At 35.9% G+C, this 25,715-nt stretch overlaps 1 protein-coding gene across 1 annotated transcript in view; it reads left to right on the forward strand.

Moving 5' to 3' along the window:
• Positions 1-25,715, forward strand: part of CNTN5 (contactin 5) — a 1,322,225-nt gene that overhangs the window by 1,205,009 nt on the left and 91,501 nt on the right. Inside the window, exon 16 of the mRNA XM_081062322.1 lies at positions 10,611-10,731. Within this exon, the coding sequence (XP_080918448.1) occupies positions 10,611-10,731 (121 nt within the window). The remainder of the gene's footprint in view (positions 1-10,610; positions 10,732-25,715) is intronic.

Below are 25,715 nucleotides of genomic sequence, written 5' to 3' on the forward strand. Positions count from 1 at the left end.
CATTTAAAGTATTATGTTTTTGCAAAAAAGATTAGGTAAAAAAGTGTCTCCACCATTCTCGCTTTTTTTTTCTTCTAAAATGTCCATTACCACACTCATTCCATAACAAATCATGCTCTTTCATATATGTGAAGAGGCTTCTATGTGCCAGACACTGTGCTAAGAACTAGGTATAACAGAGTTAAATAACAAAACTTCAACTGGGTAAAACTGAAAGATTTTTATTGGCTTATTGAATGATTGGAGAATTGGTCAGTATCCCATCCAGCCAATAGAAAGGAGCTCCAAGGAGCTGTACTAAAAGGAAGGCTTTTATAGGCAAAAGGGGGGAAAGGGTGGGTTGTTTCAGTCTTCAATAACCTGCCTATGGAGGTGGGCTATCAGGTGAACTCCCTCACTGGTGCTGACCAGGAAGATTACATTCCTGGCAGACACTGGATCTGCAGCTGGGTTAGGTATTAAGTCTAAGTTTGGTGATGTGGGCTTAACACACGTGATTCCATTTTGGGCCTATTGTTTTTAAACAGTAGTAAATTGAATATCATATTTTTTTATAAGAATGAAGTGCAAATATGGTTGATACAAGATCAAAATATAGTTAAAATTGCCTTCAATTGATACTTACCTAGTAGATTCAAAGGCACCTTTTCCTTTGTTCAGTTCTTTTATAGCTCAAGAAGATGAAATGAGAACTAGCTTATTTTTCAACCCAGGAAGTTCTGGAAGTAGTTCGGAAAGTAGTTGTCTAAGTTCTTACTGAAAACGAAGGTCTTTTTTCAGCTCAGACCACTCCTTTCATACACTATCACAAATAACTAAGGCAGTAGTCAACACTTTCATTCTCCCTATAAATCTCCTTAATCAGATCTATAAGTTCCTTAAGAACCCTTCTCATCTTCCACATTACCACAGACAAGGATTTTACTAATATTTTTGCCAGTTCATAATTCAGGTACCCTGTGGGGACAAAGCCCCAAAAAGCAGTTTCCAGGCTCTCGGCCTCACATAGAAAGGTGCTGGCTCGGGTAGTAAATGGCCATCAACTGTGATCAGATGGCCATCAGCTGTAACCCGTAAGCCATTGGCCACTAATATAACTGCTGTGGCTACGTTAGCAGAAAGAATGGGAGCTAGCAAGAAGATGGTGGCTGGCAAGCGCGAACTGCTGTTAGGACGGCGGGTTGAAGATTCTGTGGCTCCTGCTTCCTGTGTCTCCAGCCCAGCCTCCAGTGAGAATATAGTGATTTGACTCCCCTATCTATGGCTCCGTGGGTGTTCCTTTTTGGGCTCACCATGTCCTGAGTTCTTATGTGGGGAGTGGGAGAAGAGACCCCGCCTGCCACTCCGCGCGACATACCCCTTTCTCCAGCCTTCAATTATAGTCTCTCAAAGTTATTTTGGCCTCCATTAATAGTTTTTAGGTTCTTCCCATCTTGGAGAGAGGGTCTGATTGCTATAGGAAAATACCTTTAATATTCTGGTGTAAACAGAGGATCTTACACTTTGTTGTAAGTGGCTACACACTTGGGATCTTTATCCTGGGGACATACTTTGTTTGGAATCACCCTGGATTTGATGTTTGCTGAGGCTATTTCTTACTTTGCTAGTCTTTGACCACTTGGTGAGACCAGAGATGAGAAGTAGTTTTGTTTTTAAATCTAGAGTCATGGCTCCTTTAGATTCCTTTTATATTCTGTTTGAGAAATGAGCATTTCTCTCTTTTCAGTTCATCTGTGTATTTATACCTTATTATCCACAGGTAAAAGAAACCAATTGGTACTTTCAGTTTTCTTCCTGAAAATCTCCTTGGGCAAATTCAAAGTTGTTCACTGTGGTTAATGTGTTCTTTGCATCATTTCAGATGGTACTGTTGCCAAACTTTCCAATACTGCAGTATTGGAAATAAGACCGAGCCAGACCATCAGCTCTAATGTGTCTTTTGGAGCAAAAATTTTAATATAAGACCTGGTATTGTATTATGTTATAGTATATGATATTATATTATATTATACCTGGTCTTATATAAGATCTGGTTTTATATTATATTAAAATGAGACTGGGTCTTCTAATAAGTTTTGCTCCAAAAGACCTGCTAGAGCTGATGGTCCGGCTAGGTCTTATTTGGGGGGAAACACGGTATGTAAAGTGTCACCTTTTCTCCAGCCTCCAATAACAATTTCCTCATTGTTCCCGAAGCCCTTATCAAAGGTTTTCTTGAGATCCATCCAGCTTTCACTGATCCTGTCCTCTTGGCCTTTCCAGCCTCTGTACCATAACCCCAAACCAAATGCCGCATGTTTTGGTTATAATTACAGCAGTACCTCACTTCCAGGTACCAAATTATTTTATAGTTATTCACTGCAGTATAATAAGCCACTCCAAAACTTAGTGGTGTAAAACAACAGCCATTTGTTCTTCTCACAATTTTGTGGGTCATGAAATCAAGCAGGTAACAGAGAGGATGGCTTGACATTCAAGGATAGCTTGAATCTGTTTCACAATGGCTGAGCCATCAGCTGGGGTAGCTAGTGAAACATAATAAGATTATTCCATTTCTGTCCCTCTAAGGAAAAACATACATTGTCTGTCATGATTGCTAACATCTTTCTGCCTATCATTGTTGCCTCATTGAGCCAACCTATGGACTAGGTGTTATTTAGATGATAAAATATTATTGAAGAGATTCCGTGAGAACATTGCTCTATAATACAAATACTAGAAGGGATTTTTTTTCATAATATTGTGATGTGAGTTTAAAACCACTCTTTCCTAGAATTCTCTTAAAGAACCCTGGTCTGTCATTGTGGTTATAAAACGGCCAACTTCTAAGTGAGGATGAGAGTCCCTCTATGGCCCTTCCAGCTCTAGGACTGCAGAGTTTAGAGGAATTTCCCAACTCCATTCTTGAAAGTGTGAGATGTTTCCTTGTTCGTTGCCAACACATTGAGCTTACAGTAAACAGACTGAAGCCGACAAAGGGGTGTCGATGAGCTTTATGTCTGCATTGGAGGTTCAAGAAAAAAATTAAAAATAAAAAGACTTTGGACAAAATGACACTTAAATGTTCTAATGTCTAGACAGGCCCACATCAAATATAAAACAAAGTTTATCTTGTTTTTTAACACACGCTTTAAAAATATGTAATGTATTATATTTCTGTTTTTTTCATCTCAACATTGCAGTCTTTGAGGAAAAGATTGCAAATGAATAAAGAGTAAAAGACAAACTACAGGCATTAAGGTAGGAAAGGATAGACATTTTACAATTTTCAATTTGCAAAGAGATGTATGCCAACTTCTCGATATTTCTTCCAAAGAGCACCATTGCCTAGAATGTGCATACAAGTTTCAGGAGATCACAGGCAGTATCAGTGTAGACTGAGGGTTCAGCAGGACCAGCGTCATGGGTGTGCAACCTGTGTCACCCCACACTGAGAAGGGCCTTTTGCTTGGTATAATGCTTGGTTGTCACCACTTTGAAATTCTTAATTTTTGGACAAGGAGCTCACATTTTCATTTTACACTGGGACCCACAAATTGCATCGCCAGTCCTTGTGGTTAATTAAGCCTTTCTGAAAGAGAGAGGACTTACACAGTGCCTTAACATGTAAGACATTATTTGGAGACTTTGACAAGTCACTGGGGAAACCACTTGAGAAAAGGTGCAGAAAGTACACTGTCCACTATAGTGACAGAAAAAATAGGTGGAGTCCAGCCTCAAATGCTGATTAAGAAGTTGGACCATCTTGTAGGGGGAGATAGCCAGTGAAGATTTTTGCAATTGTGTAAAAAAAAAACAAAAAATCAGTTTTATTAGAGGACTAACCTAACAATGACATATCAGATGGGTAAGGATGACAGACAGAGAGGAAGTAACACAAAGGATAAAAAGAACTGTTTTGAAAGCTACTATTACAATCCTAAATTTAACAGTCAGTGCTCACAGAATGATGGCTAAGCCTGTATGAGGCACACGGAAAGCAAGAATATCTGTCCCTGGACCTGCCTGACCACTGTACTGTCAGACTACATATCCTTCTCTCTCCTTCACATCTCTTTCAACCTAGGTGCAGATAGCAGGAAAGCTACTCCACACTCTCTTCCTGTGTTTTATCCATCAAAGCTGCATTAGACTAGATACTCCTTAGGTTTAGAGTGTATACCTATATAACCAAAGCTGAGTATGGCACATAAAAATAAATACATTTTGGATTAGTTATAATTACACAAACAATAAAAGGAGGATGAGTCAAATGTTCTCAAACTTTGGTAATGGGTAGAATGGAGCTAAGAGTAAATTCAAGAATGCGTAGGTTAATAAATTGTGTGACTTTATCTATTTCATGCCTCTTTTAACTTAGAAGCTCTTAATCAATGTATATCAATATATTAATCATATATGAATATAGAAATAACACTGTACATACTTAGAAACTGTTTTAGTCCATTGAGGTTACCATAGAGTGTGTGGCTTATTCACAGCAGAAATGTATTTCTCACGGTTCTGAAGGCTGGGAAGTCCAAGATCAAGGTACTGACTGAGTCAGTGTCTGGTGAGAATCTTCTTCCTGTCTGATTGATAGATGGCCATCTTCTCACTGTGTCCTCATATGGCAAAAGGGAAAGAGCTTTCTGGGATCTCTTTTATAAAGGCACTAATTCCAATCATGAGGGTTTCTTTCACCTACCCTCATTCTCTTATTACCTACAAACACGCTCCCTCCAAATATCGTATCATCACATTGGGGATTAGGTTTCAATATATGAATTTGGCGGACACAAACCTTCAGTCTGTAGCAGAACCCTTTGCCTTAGTCATTTTTGTTAATTTTAGTAAAGAAATCCCCATTTACCTCTCCATGAGGGAAAAGAGGGTCAATGCACATGTGATCAGATAAGAGATATCTTTCAAGAATCAGGGCACAAACGTGCCACCTAAGTCTGGCATCAACTGACACATTAATTATCACACACCCTAGTCCTCTGTCTACTTGGAAAAAGAGGACACTAATGTAATACACATGGTTTGTTGTCATTCATTCAGTGTTCTTCATATATCCAATTTTGTCATCTAGGAAATAAGTATAATTTACCATTTGTATTTTTAAATTTATTATGTTGAAATTTAATTGTAATTGGTCCTGTATATTCTTGCTCTGAGCTGCTTTATAAGGCCTATCTTCATTTTAACCAAGATAGTGGACTGATCTCATGAATGATTTCTATTCCTAACTTTGTGCTTATAATAGTAAATGATTCAATTTGGCTATAATAGCCATCCTGAGTTCATCAATGAGTCATCAATTCTTTTTTCCTCTTTATGTCACCAAGTAGCAGTTTCTGAATTTTTCTTAGTACTTAAAAATGCATTATTAGAATGCGTATTGGAAAGTAAATACCAAGGTCCCAGTAATGGGATGTTAGAGCCATTTTTACCCCAGTTTTAGTCTCCTTTGCATTGCTGGAACCATCTAATATTTTACCAAAATAGACATAACTGTTTTTGTCAAATAGTATTTTGCCTAGTATTTTCTTCACTGGCGGCAGTTAATATTTCTATTTCAGATAATATGTCCAATTATTTAAGCACCCAAATTAATATCAGCTGCTTTCTTTAAAAATATATTAAAACCCTTGTCATCACGAAGGTAAATCCCATTATATATAAAGGTTTAAGAAAAAACAATTGTAAGAAGAATACGAATGTATATGTATATTATTTCCTTATGATAGAGTACTTTAAAAAAAAATGATCGTCTGGGAAAAAGAAATACTGTTGCCAGGAAAATCTTTTAACTATCTGTGATTTTATGTCAATAACATGAATCATATCTAATAATCCACGTTTCATAGCCAATATCCATTTTTTTATATTAGAAAAGATTTTTTAAATTGCATCTCATAGAATTTACATGCCACATTACTTTGCTTGACAGAGAGGAATGCTTTATACATCTGTTTATTGGGGGTTGGGAGTACTGGAAGTACCCCTTGAGAAAGTTAAAAAAAAAACAAAACTAAATTAGGGCATGGAAACTGCCATACCTAGCAGGCTTCTGACTGAGTCATTGAATCTGAGTCACTATTTTCAAGAACTTCAATTTAAGTTATTTTGTCATTTAGGTGATACAATCCCAAAACATTCTCAGAGTGCTTACTATGTTATATGCATCGAATTCTACTAAATCTTGGTAAAAAAAAAAAATGCTTTAAGAGTCCTTTACACTTTTGAAGCATTTTCCAGTAGTTCATGTATGCACATTGTTTCACTTGATTTCCCTCAATACTCATAAGATAAACAGTGTAACTGTCATTATCCCTCCAAAAGGACTTCCCATAGTTGCAGTGCTTGGAAGATGTTGAACTAAGGCTAGAATTCAGGTCTTCTTATTCTGAGCGCAGTGCTTTTCTACAAGAAAGAAAAGGGGATGTATGTATCTATAATAAAGCTAGGTATTTAGAAAACTTACTACAGCTATTGAAAATGTTGATATCCAGTTTGTTGAATAAGTGAATACCAATTAAAGAAATATTCCTCTTGGCTAAGAGTGCAATTACAGGCCCTTTCACAGATAACATTTATCAAACATTTACTATGTACGAAATACATTACTATGGGCTTTACTTGCATTATCTCACATTGAAGCTGTGAGACAAGCTCTGAGCAATGTAGTAAGTTTTCCAACTTCAAAATTTAATAAGTGTTAGAGCAGAGGTTCACACAATTCTGTGTCATTCCAAAACCTGTATACATTCTTTAAGTACTTTTTTATACTCTCTTCCTCCATAGCCTTTTGTCGTTTCCTTTCCTAATTTCTTTGAGAGAACAAAAAGAGGGAAAGGAGAAGGTACTGTAAGGCACAAAGAAGGAAGGAAGGAAGCCATTCATGCATCCAATAGCTCACCCAGGAACCACCAGCTGCACTGGTACCTAGCTTGGCTCTGGGAATGCCCATAGTGGACTTCCACGTGGACTTGGGAGAGACTTCTGAGAATGTCAAGTGTTAGTTCTGGGACATGAGTAAAGTGCTATTAAAGCATCACTAAACAACGACAGAACTATTGATGCCTAGGGAGTGTCCAAAAAGACTTCACCTATAGATATCTTTCCAGGCAAAGGAGAAAGAGCATCTGCAAGGGAACAACGTGCAGAGTTAAGTGACGTATTCCCATGCGTGGGGAAATGTGAGGTTAGAGCTGCAGAAGCACAGGATTCAGTCGGCAGTGGACTCATGCTCTGAGGAGATTTCTGTGTTTAAATAAGGAGATTAGATTTCATCCTCAGGGCAACAAGAGCCAGCAGCCACTTTGCACAGCACAGTTAAAGGAGCTTTCCATTTTTAGAAAGTCATAACCAGCAGTATTATGTTGGATGAGCAGAACACTTAGTCAAAGTGAGAGCCAATAAAAGAGATGGAATTGTGAAAGGATGACATTCCCTGTATTATTTCACTCAGAAATAAAAGTTACATAATCTAGCAACTGCAACTAATCTAGCAACTAATGAGACTATGTGACCAAGAGATGTAAATGACTTAATCATGTTGCTGGTCTCACAAAAAGTGAACATACAGTCTCTTTCTTAAAGAGTCTCACATATTCATTCATTCCACAAATATTTCTTGAGCCCTCACTATGCAGCATGTACTGTGCTAGACACACTGTGCTTAGAGCATTGTGTTAAGCACTGGTTGTGGGGAAGTTCATTTGAAGCACCATGTAACACAGTATATTCATAAAGCCAAAGAAAGCAGCAAAGAAAAGACAGCATAGTATACAGCAGGTGTTGAAGAAAACAAGAAAAGAGAGAGTAACTCCTAAGAGAGAAAAAGTGCAAGTGAACTTTAAGCTTAAGAAAGCAAGCATCTGCTATAAGTAACCATTTCATTAAAAGCGCACAAAATTGCAAGGGTTCCCTCTCAGGAAAGGCATACTGTGGGCTGAGATTAAGTATAATGGGCTCCCACATGAATTCTTCTCATTACTTCTCTTGAAAGATCAGTAAATCTACTGAAAGGGTAATTTAGGTTTAGTGTTCACAATCCATTCATTTTACTTTTAATCTTCCCTGTTTAAAATTATAAAAATATAATACAGATATAATCCAAAAGAGAAGGGATGGGCCCCAAATGAGATGATTTCAACTCCTCAGATAGCCTTGGCATTGATAGATAGGCCATGGGCTGTAGACTTTTTCTTCCAGATAGATGGTGAAGGAGCCTCAGCGAGATCATAGGGCACTGCGCACTGGTAACGGTAGGAACCAAGTAAAGGACGACACAGGATAGATAATCTATACCTTGCGCTCCTGAACTCCTTGGACATTTACGTGATTTTTAATGAAGTCTCCTCATAACCCCATGAAGATTTTTCTTTCACTATAATTCAACAGAAAGGACAAAAGTTTGGGGATTTCTGTCCAAGAGAAAAAGAAATAAAATATTTGGGAAGAAAAGGTTCTGGAAAATAAGACAATTGATTATTTAATCACAAGAATGTGATTTTACAAAACGATTTTTCCAAAATGTGAGCCTGACAAATGACTTAATAATCATTACCTTTTCTGCAGTTAAACTACCACCAGTTATTGAAAACCAAGCGAGCAAGTACGAAAAACAACGGAACAAACAAAAAACACCACGCAGTCTTTCAGGAGCGTATTTCTGGAAACAATAAAATCCTCGCTCATTTCCTGGGCCTCTCCTTGCTTTTTTCATTAGGCACAGGCCCCCTTCTGGGCCCATGCTGTGCACCTTGATTTCTGGTTAATTTAACTGAGTACCCTATTAGGAGAGTTTCTTAAAAATGCAGGGGAAAAAGGAGATTTTCACACCTAAGAAGGGCCCATAAGTATGAAGTGATAAATATGTTGAAGTGCTTTTACACATTGTTAAATTATGTTGATTTGAAAATTATGGCTTATAGTGCTTACAGTTTGCTTTTGTTTCCCTATGTTGAATTAAAAGGTATTAAAGTGTAAATTTCCTTTTCAGGTTTGAGTCTAGTAGAGATGAGAAAAGGAAAGTTAAGAGTAACAATTTATCCTGAAGAAACGAGCAGTGTATGGCATTCGCTGAACAAACATCACATTCCTTGAAATATTTGTTATGACATTTTAATGCATTCTCACCATGAAGCATTCCCTTGCAAATGACTGACCCAGATCATGTCTTAACAATTATTTCATGAGAGAAAATGTCAATATCCTTAGAATTTTTTATCATAAGACTAACAGGATGGTGGTGGTGTGTGTGTGGGGGGGGGGGGGAAGACCAGAAATGAAATACCAGAAGGAAATGATCTAAAACATAGTATACAGTTAAGTAATTCACTTAGATGCTAAAGAATGAATGTGAAGGGGAAAAAAGAATGCAAAGGATTTCTAGAAATTCCTCTCATTTTCATAATTTTCATTGGTCTATTTCAAAATAAAAGCAAACAACTAAACTCAAATAAGCATCAGGATACAGCCTCCTAAGGACAAATGCATCTTTTTTTTTTTTTTAAGTTAATTCACCCATTCCAACAAAAATTAAAAGATCTTTAACTGGGGTGATTCTTTATAACTTGCATTAAACATTCTTTCATATGCTCAACTACTATTGGAGAGAAGTGTTGAGTTCTTTGAATATGTCATTTCAAGTGCATGCATGTACTCTCATTCCAGTCAACTGTTTTGATGGCAACATGGAAACTGAAAAGTGTATTGGAGATTTGCTATCATTTTCTGAAAAAGAAATACCTCATGAGTTGTTATAAATACTAGATCTTACATAGTCGTGAAAAAGGAAATCTCTCTTTCCTGATAGAGTAAATGAAAGACTAGATTAAGTAATGAAAGATTTGTACCAGTCATTTAGAGGGTAGATGGAGTCATCACTGATCCCATGAATTGGTACATCTAAAACACATTCTCCCTGGTACTTGCAGATCTCCTTAACTGCCACTTGTTCTTCAACTATGTTCAATCATCTTGCTCCCAACAAGAATCAGGTGTTTTGAGCCCCTTTTGTGTTTTGTAACTACAAAGATTTAGGCCAACCCTACTCCCTGATCATGGTGCTTATGGGAGAAATAAATCTTTGTTAAGTAAAGACATATGGTTTGGGGACCAGCAATCTTTCACATGAGCACTGTCTCATTCTGTTGCTGTGGTGTTCTTACAAGAGGAACCATTCAATAAAGCTACACAAGATAATCTTTTTTCTGCTATTTTCTCATAATTAATTTTCAAAAGTGGCTATTCCTTTCAATACTATTTTCTTGACACAAAAATAGGTCTGTCTCTGAATACCAAAGCAATATTTTTTGCTCACTGATTATTTTTCCTATACTTCTAAATACATGAATTTGTGTGCATATTTAAATATTGTAGCTGCTAAATAATTATATGCAATATCAAATGTTCAAACACTTTATTAGCAATTGTTAAAAACATAACTTCCATGTGTTCCTTAAAGTAGGGCATGTTTGATTTCTGAATTGTTGTCATATAAATTAATTGTAAGGCCAAAAATGGGCCCTTTGACTGAATATGCAAAGTTCCCCTTAAACCACCTTGAACTAGGCAGATTTGCAACATTTTAAACTGGCACTTCATCCCTCTTTCAGCAAGCATCCTCTGCAGATTTAATGATCAGGAACATCCTTCTGATGCATGCTGGGAGATATGGCTGCAGGGTACAGACCACAGCAGACAGTGTGTCAGATGAGGCAGAACTTCTTGTTAGGGGTGAGTATGCTAATAGTGCAGTCTGAAGACATGATCACCATAAATTATCATACAAAGGAATTTAAATGCATGGACTTTGAGCACATCAGTACTGTGCATTTTACTTTCGATTTTACAATATATGTCATTTTTGCTTAACCTTTTGCCTTTGAAAATATTACATGGAAAACTGCTCCTTAGTAACAGACAAAACCTACAGATACAACTTCAGGGTCCAAAACACCTTTAGTAGTAAGTGGCCACTAAGTGTTTAACCAACTTATTGCCAAACAGAAAATTTAAGCAGTTGAGCCACAAAGACCCTTTGGACTACAGAGATAAAATTTATTTGTGTGTGTATGTGTTTTTCAAATACAAAGCTAGTAGAATCCCCAGGTGTGTTTTTTAACTCCACTAATTTCTAAATTCTGCTTCCCAAAACAGGAAAACAGCATGCCTAATATGGCGGCATTTCCAACTGTTAAGTGACAGGGATTTTTTTAAAGTCTGAAAATGTCAACACACAGTCTTCCTGTGCAGAAATGACAGTTAAGTGGTTTCTAACTATGAACCAGGCTGCAAATTCTACGACACTATAAAGCTGTATGTCTTATTTGAATTAAGTAAATGACTACAGCACCAATTTCTATTAGTACATTATTCTTCAGTATGAGAAATGCAGCTCCTCGCATGCATTTTCTTTCTCTCTCTCTCTCTCTCTCTCTCTCTCTCTCTCTCTCTCTCTCTCTCTCTCTCTCTCCCCTCTTCCTTTTTTCCTTATTTCCTTCCTTCCTTCCTTTTTCTCTTCTTTCTGTTTTCTTTTAGCTTTTTATTGAGATACAAAATACCTACAGAAATGTTTACAAATTATAAGTGTATAGTTGTACAACTCAAAGAAAAATTACAAAGTGAACACACCATGAAACTGCCACTCAAGACGAGAACTAGAATATCACCAGAATCCCACCTAGTGCCTCTTCCTTTTTTATTTTAAGCAATTACATTTTCAGTGGTATGAGTATTGCATGCTAAGACCCCTTGCACGATCTCTGCAAATAAAAATTTCACAATCCATAGAAAAATTTATATTTTAGATTACTTGTTTTTATTCATTTAGAGTATTTTCCAATGATAACTTTTAAGAATTTATTAATATTATTTAAAAACTTCAGCAGGAAATATAAGGCATATAGTAAGCTTCATCATCTCTTTGTTTTAGTTGTATGTATCATCAAAGGTTTATTGATTTGGGGTAGTGTATTCATCTTACTGGTCCGAGTAAAATGTTGTTTTGAAATTAATGTCTATCTGGTTGAGTGGCAGCTTGTTCATTTATTTGTGTTTTTGTTTCTGTTCAGAAGATTGTTTGAACTTTTTTCCAAATTTATATCAAGAATATGTATCTGTAATTACCTATTATAAAACACCAACTTTTTTAAGGGCTCATCCTTTCATGATATTCCGTTCAGCTAAAACTTTTCCTTTATGCCTTTTGAAGTTACAAGGCTTATGGAACTGCAAATCCCACACTGCAGTCAAATATTAAAAAAAAAAAAAAAAAAATATTTTCTTCTCATGCTACAGTCTGTTTTAGATTATGTGTATTTATTGTGTACCACTTGCCTAGTAATTTAGACTGATGCTCCTAAAATTGGAGATTTCCAAATGAATAACACAATTTAGAGGCTGATAATGAGAAACTAGGTAATTTTACAGTGCTGTGAGGGGCAAATTTAAGTGGCCAACTAACATTCTACTTTGTAAGTGAAATTAAACTCAACAGGGTTTAGAACATAATTCAGGTTCAGCTTTTTCATGTTCTGCTCTTTTAGCCTTTGGCTTTATGCCTAGGAGATGATAAAATGCATACATTTTGGAATTATACTCAAGAGCAATTTCAAACAGGTTGTTGTTGTCTGAATATTCATGTAACATTTAGCTCAAGCTTTCATTTGAAGTGAGTTTGATCAAATCACCAATTTTTATTATATATTTGCATTGCTTTTCTGAAAATAGTAAAAATAGCTTGCCTCTTCTGCTTGGTTGGACTAATACAGATTTAAAAATTGAACTAAGGGCTCTGGTTCTTCTTTTTATTTTCACTGTTCTTTTTTAAGTTAACAGCTCCTGGTAATTGAAGGAACTTGGATGCTTGAATATCGCTGTTTTTAATGTTGGCTTATAAAATAAAACTCCAAGTAGTTTTATCCTGCCATTCTTCTTTCTTTCATTCCATTCATTGGTTTGTCAAGTTGGGGCATTCTAATGGTACAAGACACAAGACCAAAGCTCAGCGTTCTAGATGGAGTTTTTCTAACGATGGCTACAATTGAAGCAGCAGAATTCCTAAAACATTCTTATTCAAGTCTGTGTCATACAAAAATGGAAACGGGAAAGACAATTCCACCATTCTCTTCTTGTAGAATAGCATCATTGGGATATCTCAGCACTTCACTTTCCTCAATGTTAAGTGTGAGGAACATTCTTGGGTGGCATGGAATATGTTTTCATAGCCCTGTAATTCCATTTCAGTGGAGATTTAGGGAGCTAAAAATCTACATTCTCCTAGACTGACGAAGCTTCTTTTTTTGATCATCTCCTTTCCCATTATAGTCTGTGAAATTATTTTGTGCATCTCACCAAATCCTGTAATTCTTCACCTGGCCCCCACAAGCACACTAGAGTGGAGCTCAGGTGTGTGACCCCTCACCATTGCCTGTTTAGAATCTGAGTGTTCCTGACTAGTAATGCTCCCTGCTTCTCCTTCCATTCACCACTTTAAAACTATCTTTCCCCCAAATGCTTGTTTCCATTGTTGCTTTACCTTGCTTATAAACGTCAGAACTATTATTCCCTGCCTCCATTCCACTGTTATTTTCACCCTCCAAAAATTGAATTTTCCCAAAAATAATCACCTGAAGCATAAAATTGATTGCTCTCACATATTTAATATTCAGTGAACCAGCACTGTAACAGCACCGTGCATAATTTGGAGAACCATAATGAATATGTTAAAAGAAATCATTATCCCGGAATGTGAAAAGAAATTAAAACCACACCTAGACACCTGTGCACAATTTAAGTCACTTATTCAAGTGTTATATAGGGAAAGTAAGGCAAGACTATGCTACAGGGAATCTCTTTAAAGATGGATAGAACCGTAGTATGTTATCCAGGGTAAAGGAGATAGACCATTAAAAGATAACCTCACTGACGAGGATGTAAAATTTGTAAAGAACTGATACTCCCAAACAATATGGTACGTGATCAAACACAATATAAACTACTCCAGAGAAAGGAATGTTCTCTAATTTTATTTTATTTTTAAAAAATTAATGTCAGAGATACATTTCCTGAAGTGAACATAAGGGTAGGAATCTATCATGGTTTAAAGAACAAATGTGTTTAGCTAAGCTGAGGTAACTGGGAACCAGAGCATGAGCTCTGTCAATTCTGCCCAGAAGCTGAGGAAACAATAAAAATTTTACTGCTTACAAGTTTTGTTTTTTTGTTGTTTTTTTGTTTTTGTTTTTATACTTTGCTTCTTAATGCAAAACAGTGGGTCAAGGAACTCTTGCAATTGTTGAAGACTCAATAATCTCTTGGTTCTTTCTGAATGCACAACCTATATGCCATCTTTTTCCCCAAAGTTGGACAATTCTCATTTCCTGAATTACAATTTACAAGATGAATCTGATGTGTATTAAATTGAATTTGAGACGAAACAATCCATCTCAGGTTGTAACTTTGTTGGAGATTTCTAACTGCTTTTAAGCATTCATCTCTCCTCCCACCCATTATTTCATATTCAACCTAAAGTTCAACCTTTCAATCTTACTTGCTTTAAGATTTCCATCAATTCAATTCCATTTATTCTTTCCAAGATTTTTTCCTTGAATATTTTACCTTTAATCTCTCCCAATCCACCTAGTCACTTTTCACTGCAAAACTAAAACTGTTAAAGTATTTTGTCAGTTAAAGAAGTCAACAGGTGTTTGTTGATAATTTGCTATCCATTTATTCACTCACCCATTTATTAGACACCTGCTCTGTACCAAGCATTGAGCTCAACACTTGTAATAAAAAGATGAACACACCAAATTCTCAGACCTCTGTGTGGCTCTACATCCACTAGTGTAAGACTCATCTTTGAAAGAGGGGCGAGAAGTACCAAAAAAGAAAGCTCCTGGATAACTTACAGTCTTGCAGGGGAAATAATAGAATACTAAGGGGGAAAAAAGGCATAGCTGCAGGACCACCTACATAATTTGTGAGGCCTGCTGCAAAATAAAAATGCAGAGCCTCCTGTTCAAAACTTGGTAAGAATTTCAAGTGACAGCAGAGCATTAGTCCAAGTATAGGGAGTTTCTAAGGTAGGGACCCTCTTCCAGCTCTGCATAGCTATTAAATTATGCATTAATATACAAGACCGAAAGGTCTTTAGTAAAGGGAAGGGATCAATTACAACATAGTTGACTAAATCTCAGTTTTCTCATATGTAAAATTAGCATATTAGAGCCTCCTCAGAGGTTTTACCCATTTTTTACACAAAAGATCTTTTTTTATTATTCCACCCCAGGAGCTTTAATTTACATTTTGAAATATTTTGTTTGTTATATTGAAGTAAACATTAATTCACATTTCTATTTTAATTCTCACCAAAACCTCTTATCATCATGAGGTAGCTGGTGTTACCAGCTAGATAATTCTAGCCAACAGTAAGGAGACTACATTTTACATAGTTGTGAAGTATTATCTGTTTTATTTTGCTTTGTTTGTTTTGTTTTGTTCTCAAATAGTGAAAAATAACCTACGGATCCCAATTACTACCTAATGGAAACCAGTTTAGATCCTTTGATTAAATTCTCTCTATTCTATTCCAGCTGTAATTTTCAATGACTCTCCCTAGCAAGAGAGGAAAGTTTTAGAATTTTCTGCCAAATGCTATCACTTTCCCAAGCAAATATAAAGGGAAACTCAAGCTCAGTGAACACCTTGAACATATTTCTAATATGTGTTAACTTGAGAATTCAAGCAGTATTACTGTGCTCCATCTTTGTATCTCTCACAGCACTGCCCTTGTGAACCATGTAGATTTCAAATTGACATAAACATCTATCTTCAGCATCTGGACCCTTTGGAAAATTTCCAAGCAGTAAAAGGCACAAGTATTTTACACAAGTATCTTTTGAAAGATAGATTTTTCTTTCCCATCATTGATCTAATATGAAATGACCTTATACTTGGAGATTGCACGTACCATCATATGGTGGAGTCTCTAGTGAAAAAGGAGCCACTAGTCAAAAAAAGTAGAGCTGGGTCTGCCAATATGCTGCTATTTAAAGATTGATAACTCTTTAACAACTGACTAAAAAGTAACATTTTTTGGTCAATAGTGTACCACATTTACTTTGGCTCATTGAAATGACAGTTGACTGAAGTGACCTGACTGGTAAAAAGGATTGGATGGCTGGATGGATGGATGGATGGATGGATGGATGGATGGATGGATGGATCTGCAAATAAAAAAACAAACAAGTGAATTGCCATTGTATGCAGACAATCAATTGATGGAAACTAAATTTCTTACATTTTATTCACTCAACAAATATTGAGTGCCTGCTAGAAGCCATATTCTCTTTTCGGCACTAATATTTCAATCAGTTGACTTAGATTTTTGGGGTTTCTTGATGGGAGCATTTTGTTATTGTGAAATGAGGATTTTGACTTTACTTTTAAATTTTGGGAAAAATTCTAATCCACTGGTTTTATATCACACATATTTTTGAGTCACAAATTGTAAGGTGATCACATTTCACTATGTACTTTGTCCCACAGACTTAACCTATTTTTAATGCATCCATCCTAATATTAAAAACATGACATTTATTATTCACATTTATATAAACTTGTTGAGATAAGTTCTTGGTATGTGGGGTTATGTTTTCAATGCTGATTTCATGCATTGTTTAGTGACTGCCCGCTATAGGCCAGGACAGCTCTAGTATGTAAGAAAAAGGAGTGAGATGGGTCTGGGCATAAGTGCCTTGTAATGCCGTGGAAAAAAGCTTAACTTTTATGCTAAACATTATGAACATCCATCAAAGGACCAAAGCACGAAAGGGACATGATTAGATACGCACTTCTAATCATGAAAGACTTTCAGAAGAAAGTCACTCTGAAAACTGCAGAGGGTATTTTAGAGGAGAGTGACACCAGTGTCTTGCTAGTAGACCAAATGGGAGTTCATAGCTTAATCCTGACAACAAATGAAAAGGGTTTGAAAAAGGTACTGATAATAGAGATGGAAATGAGTGTGCATATTTTAAAAAATAAGAAGGAAGGAGACTCTACAGAACTTGGTGGCTCATTGGCTATGAAAAATAAGAAAGAGAAGGCAAAGATGAATGCTACTCTTAATACTTAATGGAATGTTCCATGGGAAGGAGACTGTAGATTCTGGTTAGATCAAGATAGTTCCAAGTTACACTTGGAAGGCCAAATAATCATTAATGAGGCCCCTTTACTCTCAGAATTGTCCTGGTTTACATGATGAATTATATGGCCACCCTAATGTACAATGATCATGCTTTTCATGTAATCTGGACAATAAGGAGAGAAATGGATTGGGGTAAAGGAACAGCATTTAAGATAAGGCTCTCCAGAGAGAAATATCTACTAAGCAAATAGATTTGTGGCTATGGAGCTCAGGAGAGAAACAGTGCAACTGAGATGTAGTTTTAAGCACGATCAGATGGAAATGAAATTACAGAGATATCAGGTGAAGAATGAGAAGAGGAAAAAGGCTCAGGATGGAACCTCCAGAAACACTAATGTTGAAGCAGAAGAGAAATCTACAAAGGAGATCAGGAAGTAGCTGCCAGAGACAGTGAGCTGCTACGAGGGAAGCCAAGGAAATCAAGTCATAAAGACAAAGGAAAAAAGAATTTCTGGAAGGAGAAAGTAGGCAACAGTGTCATATGCAAATAAAATAAAAAACCAATATACGAGGTGGGACAATGAAGTTTGTGAACTCATCCTAGAAAAAGTACAACATACCTCATTGCTGAATATTACTATGGTCACCTTTGAAGCACTCCCCTTGGAAAGCTATGCACCAATGCTAGCACCTAGACCACCCTTCAAAGCAATTTTGGAACTCTGTTTCTGGAATGGCCATCAGAGCTGTCATTTTATTAACTTTGATGTCTGGAATGTCATCAAAATGTCTTCCTTTCAGTATTTCCTTAACTTCGGGTAAAGAAAGAAGTCATTGGGGGCCAGATCAGGTGAGTAGGGAGGCTCTTCCAATAGAGTTATTTATTTACTGGTTAAAACCTCTCTCACAGACAGTGAGCTGGTACAGTGTTGTGATGCAAGAACCATGAATTGTTTGCAAAAAGTTCAGGTCGTTTTTGTCTAACTTTTTCACGCAGCCTTTTCAGCACTTCCAAATAGTGAACTTGGTGAGCTGTTCATCCAGATGGTACAAGTTCATAATGAATAATCCCTCTGATGTTAAAAAAAGGTTAGCAACATCATTGCAACAAATTCACGAACTTAATTGTCAGTCCTTATTGTATATATACGATTGGGTTGAACAGTTTGAAAGTAATTGATGACCTTGGCAAGGGCAAATTCAGTGGAATGAAAGGTGTAATAACCAAATTATAGTCTGTGGAGAGAGCCAAGCAATAATATGGGAAAGGTGGTGCAGTATCTCAAGGAAAGCATGGGCTATGAAGTCAGGCAAACCGTTTCATATCGCCACAAGCTCTTACTGGTTGTGTGACTTTGGGCACACTCTTCATTCATTCCGTTCAATACTTATTCATCAAAGATTTATAGAGCACATAATTCTGTGGCAAGCACTGTGCTAAGAACCAGCTAGCCATGAACAACTTATGTCCCTGACATGGAGGAACGTGTCTTTTTATAATATAATATCAGTAGTGCTGTTATAGATGTATGAGCAGCACATTTTGCTTTCTGATCATAAGCTCCATTAACAATAATGAAAACAGTTAACATTTATTAAGTTCTTCCTGTATGACAGACACAGTGTTAAATGCTTCATAGGAATTATTTCACTTTATCCATTTAGCATATCATATAAAAACAATATGAGAGGAGTACTATTTTTATCCAATTTGCAAATAAGGAAACCAAGGCTCAGAGAAGTTTAGGACTCACAAATATTACCTTCACAAGTGGCAGAATGATAAGCAGAGTCCAGGCAGACTGACTTAAAAGTGAGCGTTTTAAATTACTATGCTCCTATTGTTTTCCCTTGTCAATTGCCATATTGTTTCCATTTTATTCATCATTGTATCCCCTGAACCTACTTAGTTCCTGACAAGTATTAACAAATATTTGTGTAAAGAAGGGGAGAAAAAAGCGAAAGGAAAGGAAAGGGATGAGAGGAAAGGGGAGGGAAGGGAAGGAGGGATGGAGGAAGGAGGAAGGAAGGAAAGAAGCGAAGGAGGAAGGAAGGAAGGAAGGAAGGAAGGAAGGAAGGAAGGAAGGAAGGAAGGAAGGAAGGAAGGAAGGAAGGAAGGAAGGAAGGAAGGAGGGAGGAAAGGAGGAGGCCTATAAGAAACAAGGGAATGGAGAGACAGGCTCTGCCTAGGAGTTAGAGACTTTTTACCAAGGAGATAATATGTGGGCTAGATTTAAAAACATGTCATCATTTGCTTAGCCAAGAACATTACATCAGTTTGCAAATACAGCGCTTTTTCACTCCCATTTGTTTCTAAGGGTAGGCCTCATGTTCTTTAATCCTCTATAGTACGTAATCTTTAACCACATGACCAGGAGACTAAACATCATTGATCACCATTTTCTATCATATACCGTGACCTTAATGGCCAGTAACTTTATTGACAATCTGAATTTCCTCTGTCCCCTGTGACTTTGCCAATCATATGAAATATCGAATTCTAATTACTATTTTCTCAGTATATTTTATGGAGCTTCTTATCCAGACACTAGGTTTTGATAGAAAGGAATTACTTCTAGACAGAGTGCCACCAGGAATATTAAGCATCAATAAATAATAAACCACTTACTGTATGATCTCTTCTCATCTTCTCATTTTAAATGTTCTTGCCACAATTATAAGAACAAGGACAAAACTTTCAACAGCTTTAAAATGTGCCTGACCATCCCATTTGCTTCTGCTGTTTTTGCAAACCTTTGAAATTTGTTGCTGCTTACCTATGTATGGGTGAGCTATGCCAAGAGTCATGAAAAGAAAACAACACAAAACAAACAACAAAAAGAGGTATTTGGTGTTCAGAAGAATGTCTTTAAAATAACCAGTATTATTTCAGCAAAATATTGGAAGTACGTTTTATCTGTCTGTTCATTTGTTAGTTTGAATTGTTTGGAAAAAATCATCCTACTTACTTACCTTTCATATATTTTGTATAGACATAGCCTAAACCAACCACCAATCCTTTCTAAAACCTCCCCTTTGTTTTTCTTGAATACATTCTGTTTTGTGTTGTTTTACTGTTACCTAGATTGTTTTAGCATGTCCTTTAGATATTGAACAGTAATTTGTTTTCATGTGAAGCCTAGAACACAGCCTTGTATGGCATATACCTACTACATGGCTCTTTTTTGATAACCCAAATGTGCTCAGCAAGAACCCAAGTTCTAAGCAGAAGCTTTGCTGAATGTCAGCCCCATGACTGGTACATCTCCAAGGAAGACAGTTGAAAATTGGTAAGTTCACTTTAGTCCTTATCTCAAAATCTTGTTTTATTTCAATCTGTGTTCCAAAATACTCAATTCTTAATTATTTTATTGATTTTGTGTAATACCACACAACATGTAGGCTGGTGTCTGAGTGACTCTTCATTGAACAACACAAAATCCATCCAGAATGAGCAGAGAGAGGACTAGCGTTGATTGGAAGAAACTTTTACTGACTTTTACTGCAAATGAGATTTTGTCCTCCCAAACACCTGGCAAAGGTAATGTCTCCGTTTCACTAAGTACTCTTTAATTTGGAATTACAAAGGCAATTAGCTGTCTAATGAGTTAGAGCAACTGAGGTGAAAGAGTAGGGGAAAAAAAACTGAACACCAGATGATGTCTGTTAATGCCAAGAACAAAAAAATATATATGAATGACTCATTGTTGGTAAAAATTCCTTCAAATAGATGGCTCTTTTTTTATTTTTCAAAACTAAGGAGTGTAGACCTTATCGCCAGGTATGTATGGGGAAAATCTAATTTGACTCATTATATGTAAAGATTGGCAATCCTGAGCACATGAGGTCTCTATGTTATTGATTGAGTATATCAGTAGACTTTACTTTTGGAAATTTGGAGATCATTGCTGAGGTACCTAAAAACTGAGGGGGAGTTGGATTAAAATAGCTCTTAGCTTTATAAAAATAGTTTACTAAAATAGAAAATACCCTCTGTAAGATTCAAAATGGGCAGGCATTGTAAAGCTGAGATATAAAAGTGACAGTTCCAAGGTTATTTATTGCAATGAAAAAATAAAAATGAAAAGTAGTGGGGAAAGGTCTGCTGTATTTGTGCTGCATTTGGAAAAGAAAGATCTTTGGGCAACCAGAGCATTGGAACTAGTTTATAACTGCTGATCAGTAAATGTGGGTTGACTCAGCAGCCCAATTTAAAAATGACTCAAGTTGTTAAAATGGCTATGATAGTAACCAGTTGACCCAGCCCATACAGGGTAGCATTATAAAAATAACTCAGGCCAGAATTTGAATCTCATTCTGACACTAGCTGTCTGATCATAGGCACGTGATATTACCTCGTCTGGATTCTTCATTTTGTAAAATGGAATAATATCTAATTTGCAGGTTTAATAGGAGAATGAAATGAGATTTCAAATGATAGAATGCTTCTCAGTAAATAGTAGATATTGTTATTGATATTCTTAACTAGAGGAAGAATATCCATTTCCCTAATCTTCTAGATTAAAGAGATGAATCATTATTCTTCATGGTATGCAAGGGCAGGAAAATGGTCTACACTTATCCAGAATGTGATCCTATCTGATTACCCACTGACTGAAATATTCAATAATATTCTGATTACTTTGTTCATCTTGTTCAATTACAATTCGATAATACATTCTAAAGGATACTGGGAGCATTTTGACGTCCTCTCCTTCCTCAGGTCAAATTGGCATGTTGATAGGCATAACTGTGTTCTCTGCTGGTTTACTGTCATCAGGATAAAGTATGAAACACCATCAGGACAATCACAGGGTATTCAGTTAACTGAGCCGATGATCTCACATCACTTTCTTGAAGTGGCTTGCTCATATTAACACATATTTATATGCATTGAAGACTCCATTATGAAAGCATCCACCCTTGAGCAAAATGCAATAGCTATCTTCGTGTACAAGAGAATTTCCCATACGTGAAATAAACACTGAAGGACTTCAAGTACAGTCACACAAAGTCACCAAAAGAATAAGACTGGGTAAAAAAGTTAAACACACAAATTATGTTTCATTCTAGAAAAGATGTGTAGATGAGACTATAATAAAGAAGCCATAGTTCTAAGAGTACTGCTTTCATATCAGTGACATTCATCACTATCTGCTCATCTAATAGTCACCAGCTTGATAAAACATAAAATGAGCACCAAATATATATTATAAAATAGATTTTAAGTCACAGTAATACTTTTTAAGACATAAATATGCATTCTAGGAATATTTACATAGGACATTGTTATATCTTTAGTTTTGTTGGCAATGAAGTCAGGCAAAAATTAAAGAGTAGATAGCCTTTATAAACACCACCAAGGACACTAAGGGATTTGCAAGTACTTGTGAAATAAATATTTAGATTTTCGTAAAATTGAAACAAAACAGTATGAATAAATCAGTATTTAGATTTTTAAATATTTAGATTTTTAAAAGATTGAAACCAAATTATATGAATGGTTTTCAAATTCCTCTAGAATTATGTCTTAGATTTTAAACCATTCTAGGTCAAAAGTACAAAATTTCAAGCAAAGGGAATTTTTTTGTAACCACATAAGTTAATAAGTTTGTAACCACAGCTTTCTCATTTGTGATCATCCTGATTTGGTTAATTTAAGTGTTCATTAATCACAGAAAACTATGGCATTAAATAAGTCAGTTTGAATTACCTGTTTTGTTCAGGAGGTTATTGGTTCATATAATTATTTCTTTTGTTCCAAGTCAAGAAATAGAAATATTATTAGTAAACTTCTTTTGAAATACCTAATCACTGTTTCAAAGACATTTTATCACCTGATCTGTATGTATCAGTAAATCAAAGCTCACATATTTGTCTCACAACCTCAGCTCACAGAATGTTAAGTCAAGCTAATAAGCAGCATCAATCATACCCCAATGAACAAGATAGTCTGCATTACAGACACTCTCCCTGTAATCCATCCATTATATGGAACATCTGTTACAAATTATCCAACCTCCAGGACTGCTCATTTAAGTGCTTTTTCAAGAACCTACTGTCTTCATTTCTCCAAATGAGTTAGATGGTGGCATCGGTATTGTACCAAGTTCACTGTCACCGTATGACAGGAGTCATCTTTCAGTCTGTGCTGAGCTCTAATGGTATATTGCATAATGGTAAATGTCTTTTTATAGTTGTATAGCAAAAATCCTCAGAGTATAAGCCAGCAACCATCAAGAAACCACCAAGGAAGTTCTTTCTCCTTTGTATCTCAGCCATTGCCCCAACAGTTAAGCACATTTTTCTATCTTTAGGGGACTGTTAATTTGCTCAGTTACTTAATATATGAAATTACTGACCCCAGATACATGTTTGTCAACTTCTGTTCATTTCTATGACCGTGAAACATGCCCCTAGTCACAAATAGATACCTTGTAGAACATGTTGGTATCAAGGAAAATCATGAAAGAAAATATAAATAAATATAGAAATTATAAGAAAATATAAATAAATGAGAATTAGTACAAATTTATACTTCACAGATAAAAACATATTAAAGAAAGTTCCCTCCTTACAGTTTAGTCCATAGTATTGCCAAGGGTGCACCTGTCTTAGGATGGCTTAATAAATGTGTTGCCCTAATGTGTCATTGGAAATAATAATTCCAAATTCACTTCATGGTATATTTGGGAAAATAAGTCACCGGGATATCTATAAATTATTCATAAGTGAATAGTGAAACTGAACAAATTTAAAAATCTATCTAGTTATTATTTTCTTGATCTTAACTTGCATTGCGGAGTTGTAATGAGTCATACACGATGAATCCAATATTGGATTTATAGAAAGCTTTGTGGAAACATGATACCTTGCATATTTTAGAACCTCATATGGTATTTTCCTACAGATTTTATTTAGCTAATCTGCTCTTAGAATTTATGTAATATTAGCTTAATAAATTAATTTCAGGATAGGTTCTGGGTTGCTTGAGGTTTTAAATAAACAAGCTGATATTTTTAACTATTCTTGCCAGTTTGTACAATAGACTCTCAAATATCTATTTTCCATTTCAGAATGATCACCTTCGATGGATGGACAGTATTACTTTTATATTGGAATATATACAATATGTACAACTTTAACTCATGTAAAACGACATTAAACATTTATGCCTTAACTACCTGCAATCATTGGTTAATTTGCCTTTCACCTGAAGTATGTGATAATTGACCAAAAAGTGTTTGTATTTTTCTGAAAAGGAACACAAGAATTCTTTAAACATTTTAAACATAGTTATGTAGAGAGTCTCACATTAGTAATTAAATGCTTCAATCAAAAATGGCACAACTCATTTTAGCTCACAACTCACCGGTCTGAACCAATCACATAGCACCACCTAATCCTTAGGAGTCAGAATTCCAATGACAACTACATGTTCACAAATTATACCTACCACTGGTGTGGGAAAAGGTAGTGTGGTTTTTGTTTCTGCTTACAACGGAAGTAGAAGAATGATCATACTCTCGATAAGACTGCAAGATACTGATATGAAAAGCATCGTCTGAGACTACCACTGTCATTGAAACTACACTGTCAACTTCTACCAACCAACAGCAGTACAATAAAACAACATTAGAAAAGTGAGTCACTGAATCATCACAATATACATTTGCTACCAAAACCTTATTGCAAAGAAAAATACCCATACATTTTTAATGATTTAAATAGATTTTCCCCCAAATCTTCCTACAGCCTGTGACACTTTTGCTCTATGGTTTTCAATGGCTTCTTTTGTCTTTTCTCATATGTCATCTAATGACTTCCCATCACATTCAAAATAAAATCAAAATTCATTCTCATTGCCTTCAAATCCCTTTGTCATTTGGCACCTACGGACCTTTCCAACATCATTACCTTCTGTCCTCTTTCTTCACTGTGTTTCAACCACACCAGAATCCTTTCTGTACCACAAGTATGCAAAACTCATCGACACTTAGGAATTTTTTCATTGATGTTTTCTGCCTAAAAAAACTCTTGCCCATATTTATGTGGCTGGCTGGCTCTTTATCATTTATTTCTCAGCTCCCTATCTAATGTTTCCTACTCTCCTCCACTGATTTTCACCCCACTCTATTTCCTTTATTGCATTTATTACTATCTGAAATTACCTCTTTAGTTTGTTCATTGACTGTCCTCTCTTCCCTAGAAAGTAAAACTCACAAGGGCAAGTACCTTCCTTATCTTGTTTACTGCCTTTTCCCCAGAGTATGGCACAAAGTAGATATTCCTTCAATCATTGTTGAGCAAATTATTAAATGTATGAATGAATGAATATGTAATTCTTTTCCCAAAATAGAGTAATTACATTTTTAGAAATTAAGTAAATGGGGAGAATGGACAGCATATGTAATAATAATTGAATAAACAATAATCATAGGTATTTAATATTAAATATATTGCCATGTTATATAATATGTCGATAAGGCAGAGAGGTACAGTGAAGTAGGAGGAAAAACTATTGGAGAATAGCATGGTGGGAAAGGGATTTCAGAAATTTCCTATG

This window comes from Rhinolophus hipposideros (assembly GCF_964194185.1).
Source record: "Rhinolophus hipposideros genome assembly, chromosome: 10".
Lineage (NCBI taxonomy): Eukaryota > Metazoa > Chordata > Mammalia > Chiroptera > Rhinolophidae > Rhinolophus > Rhinolophus hipposideros.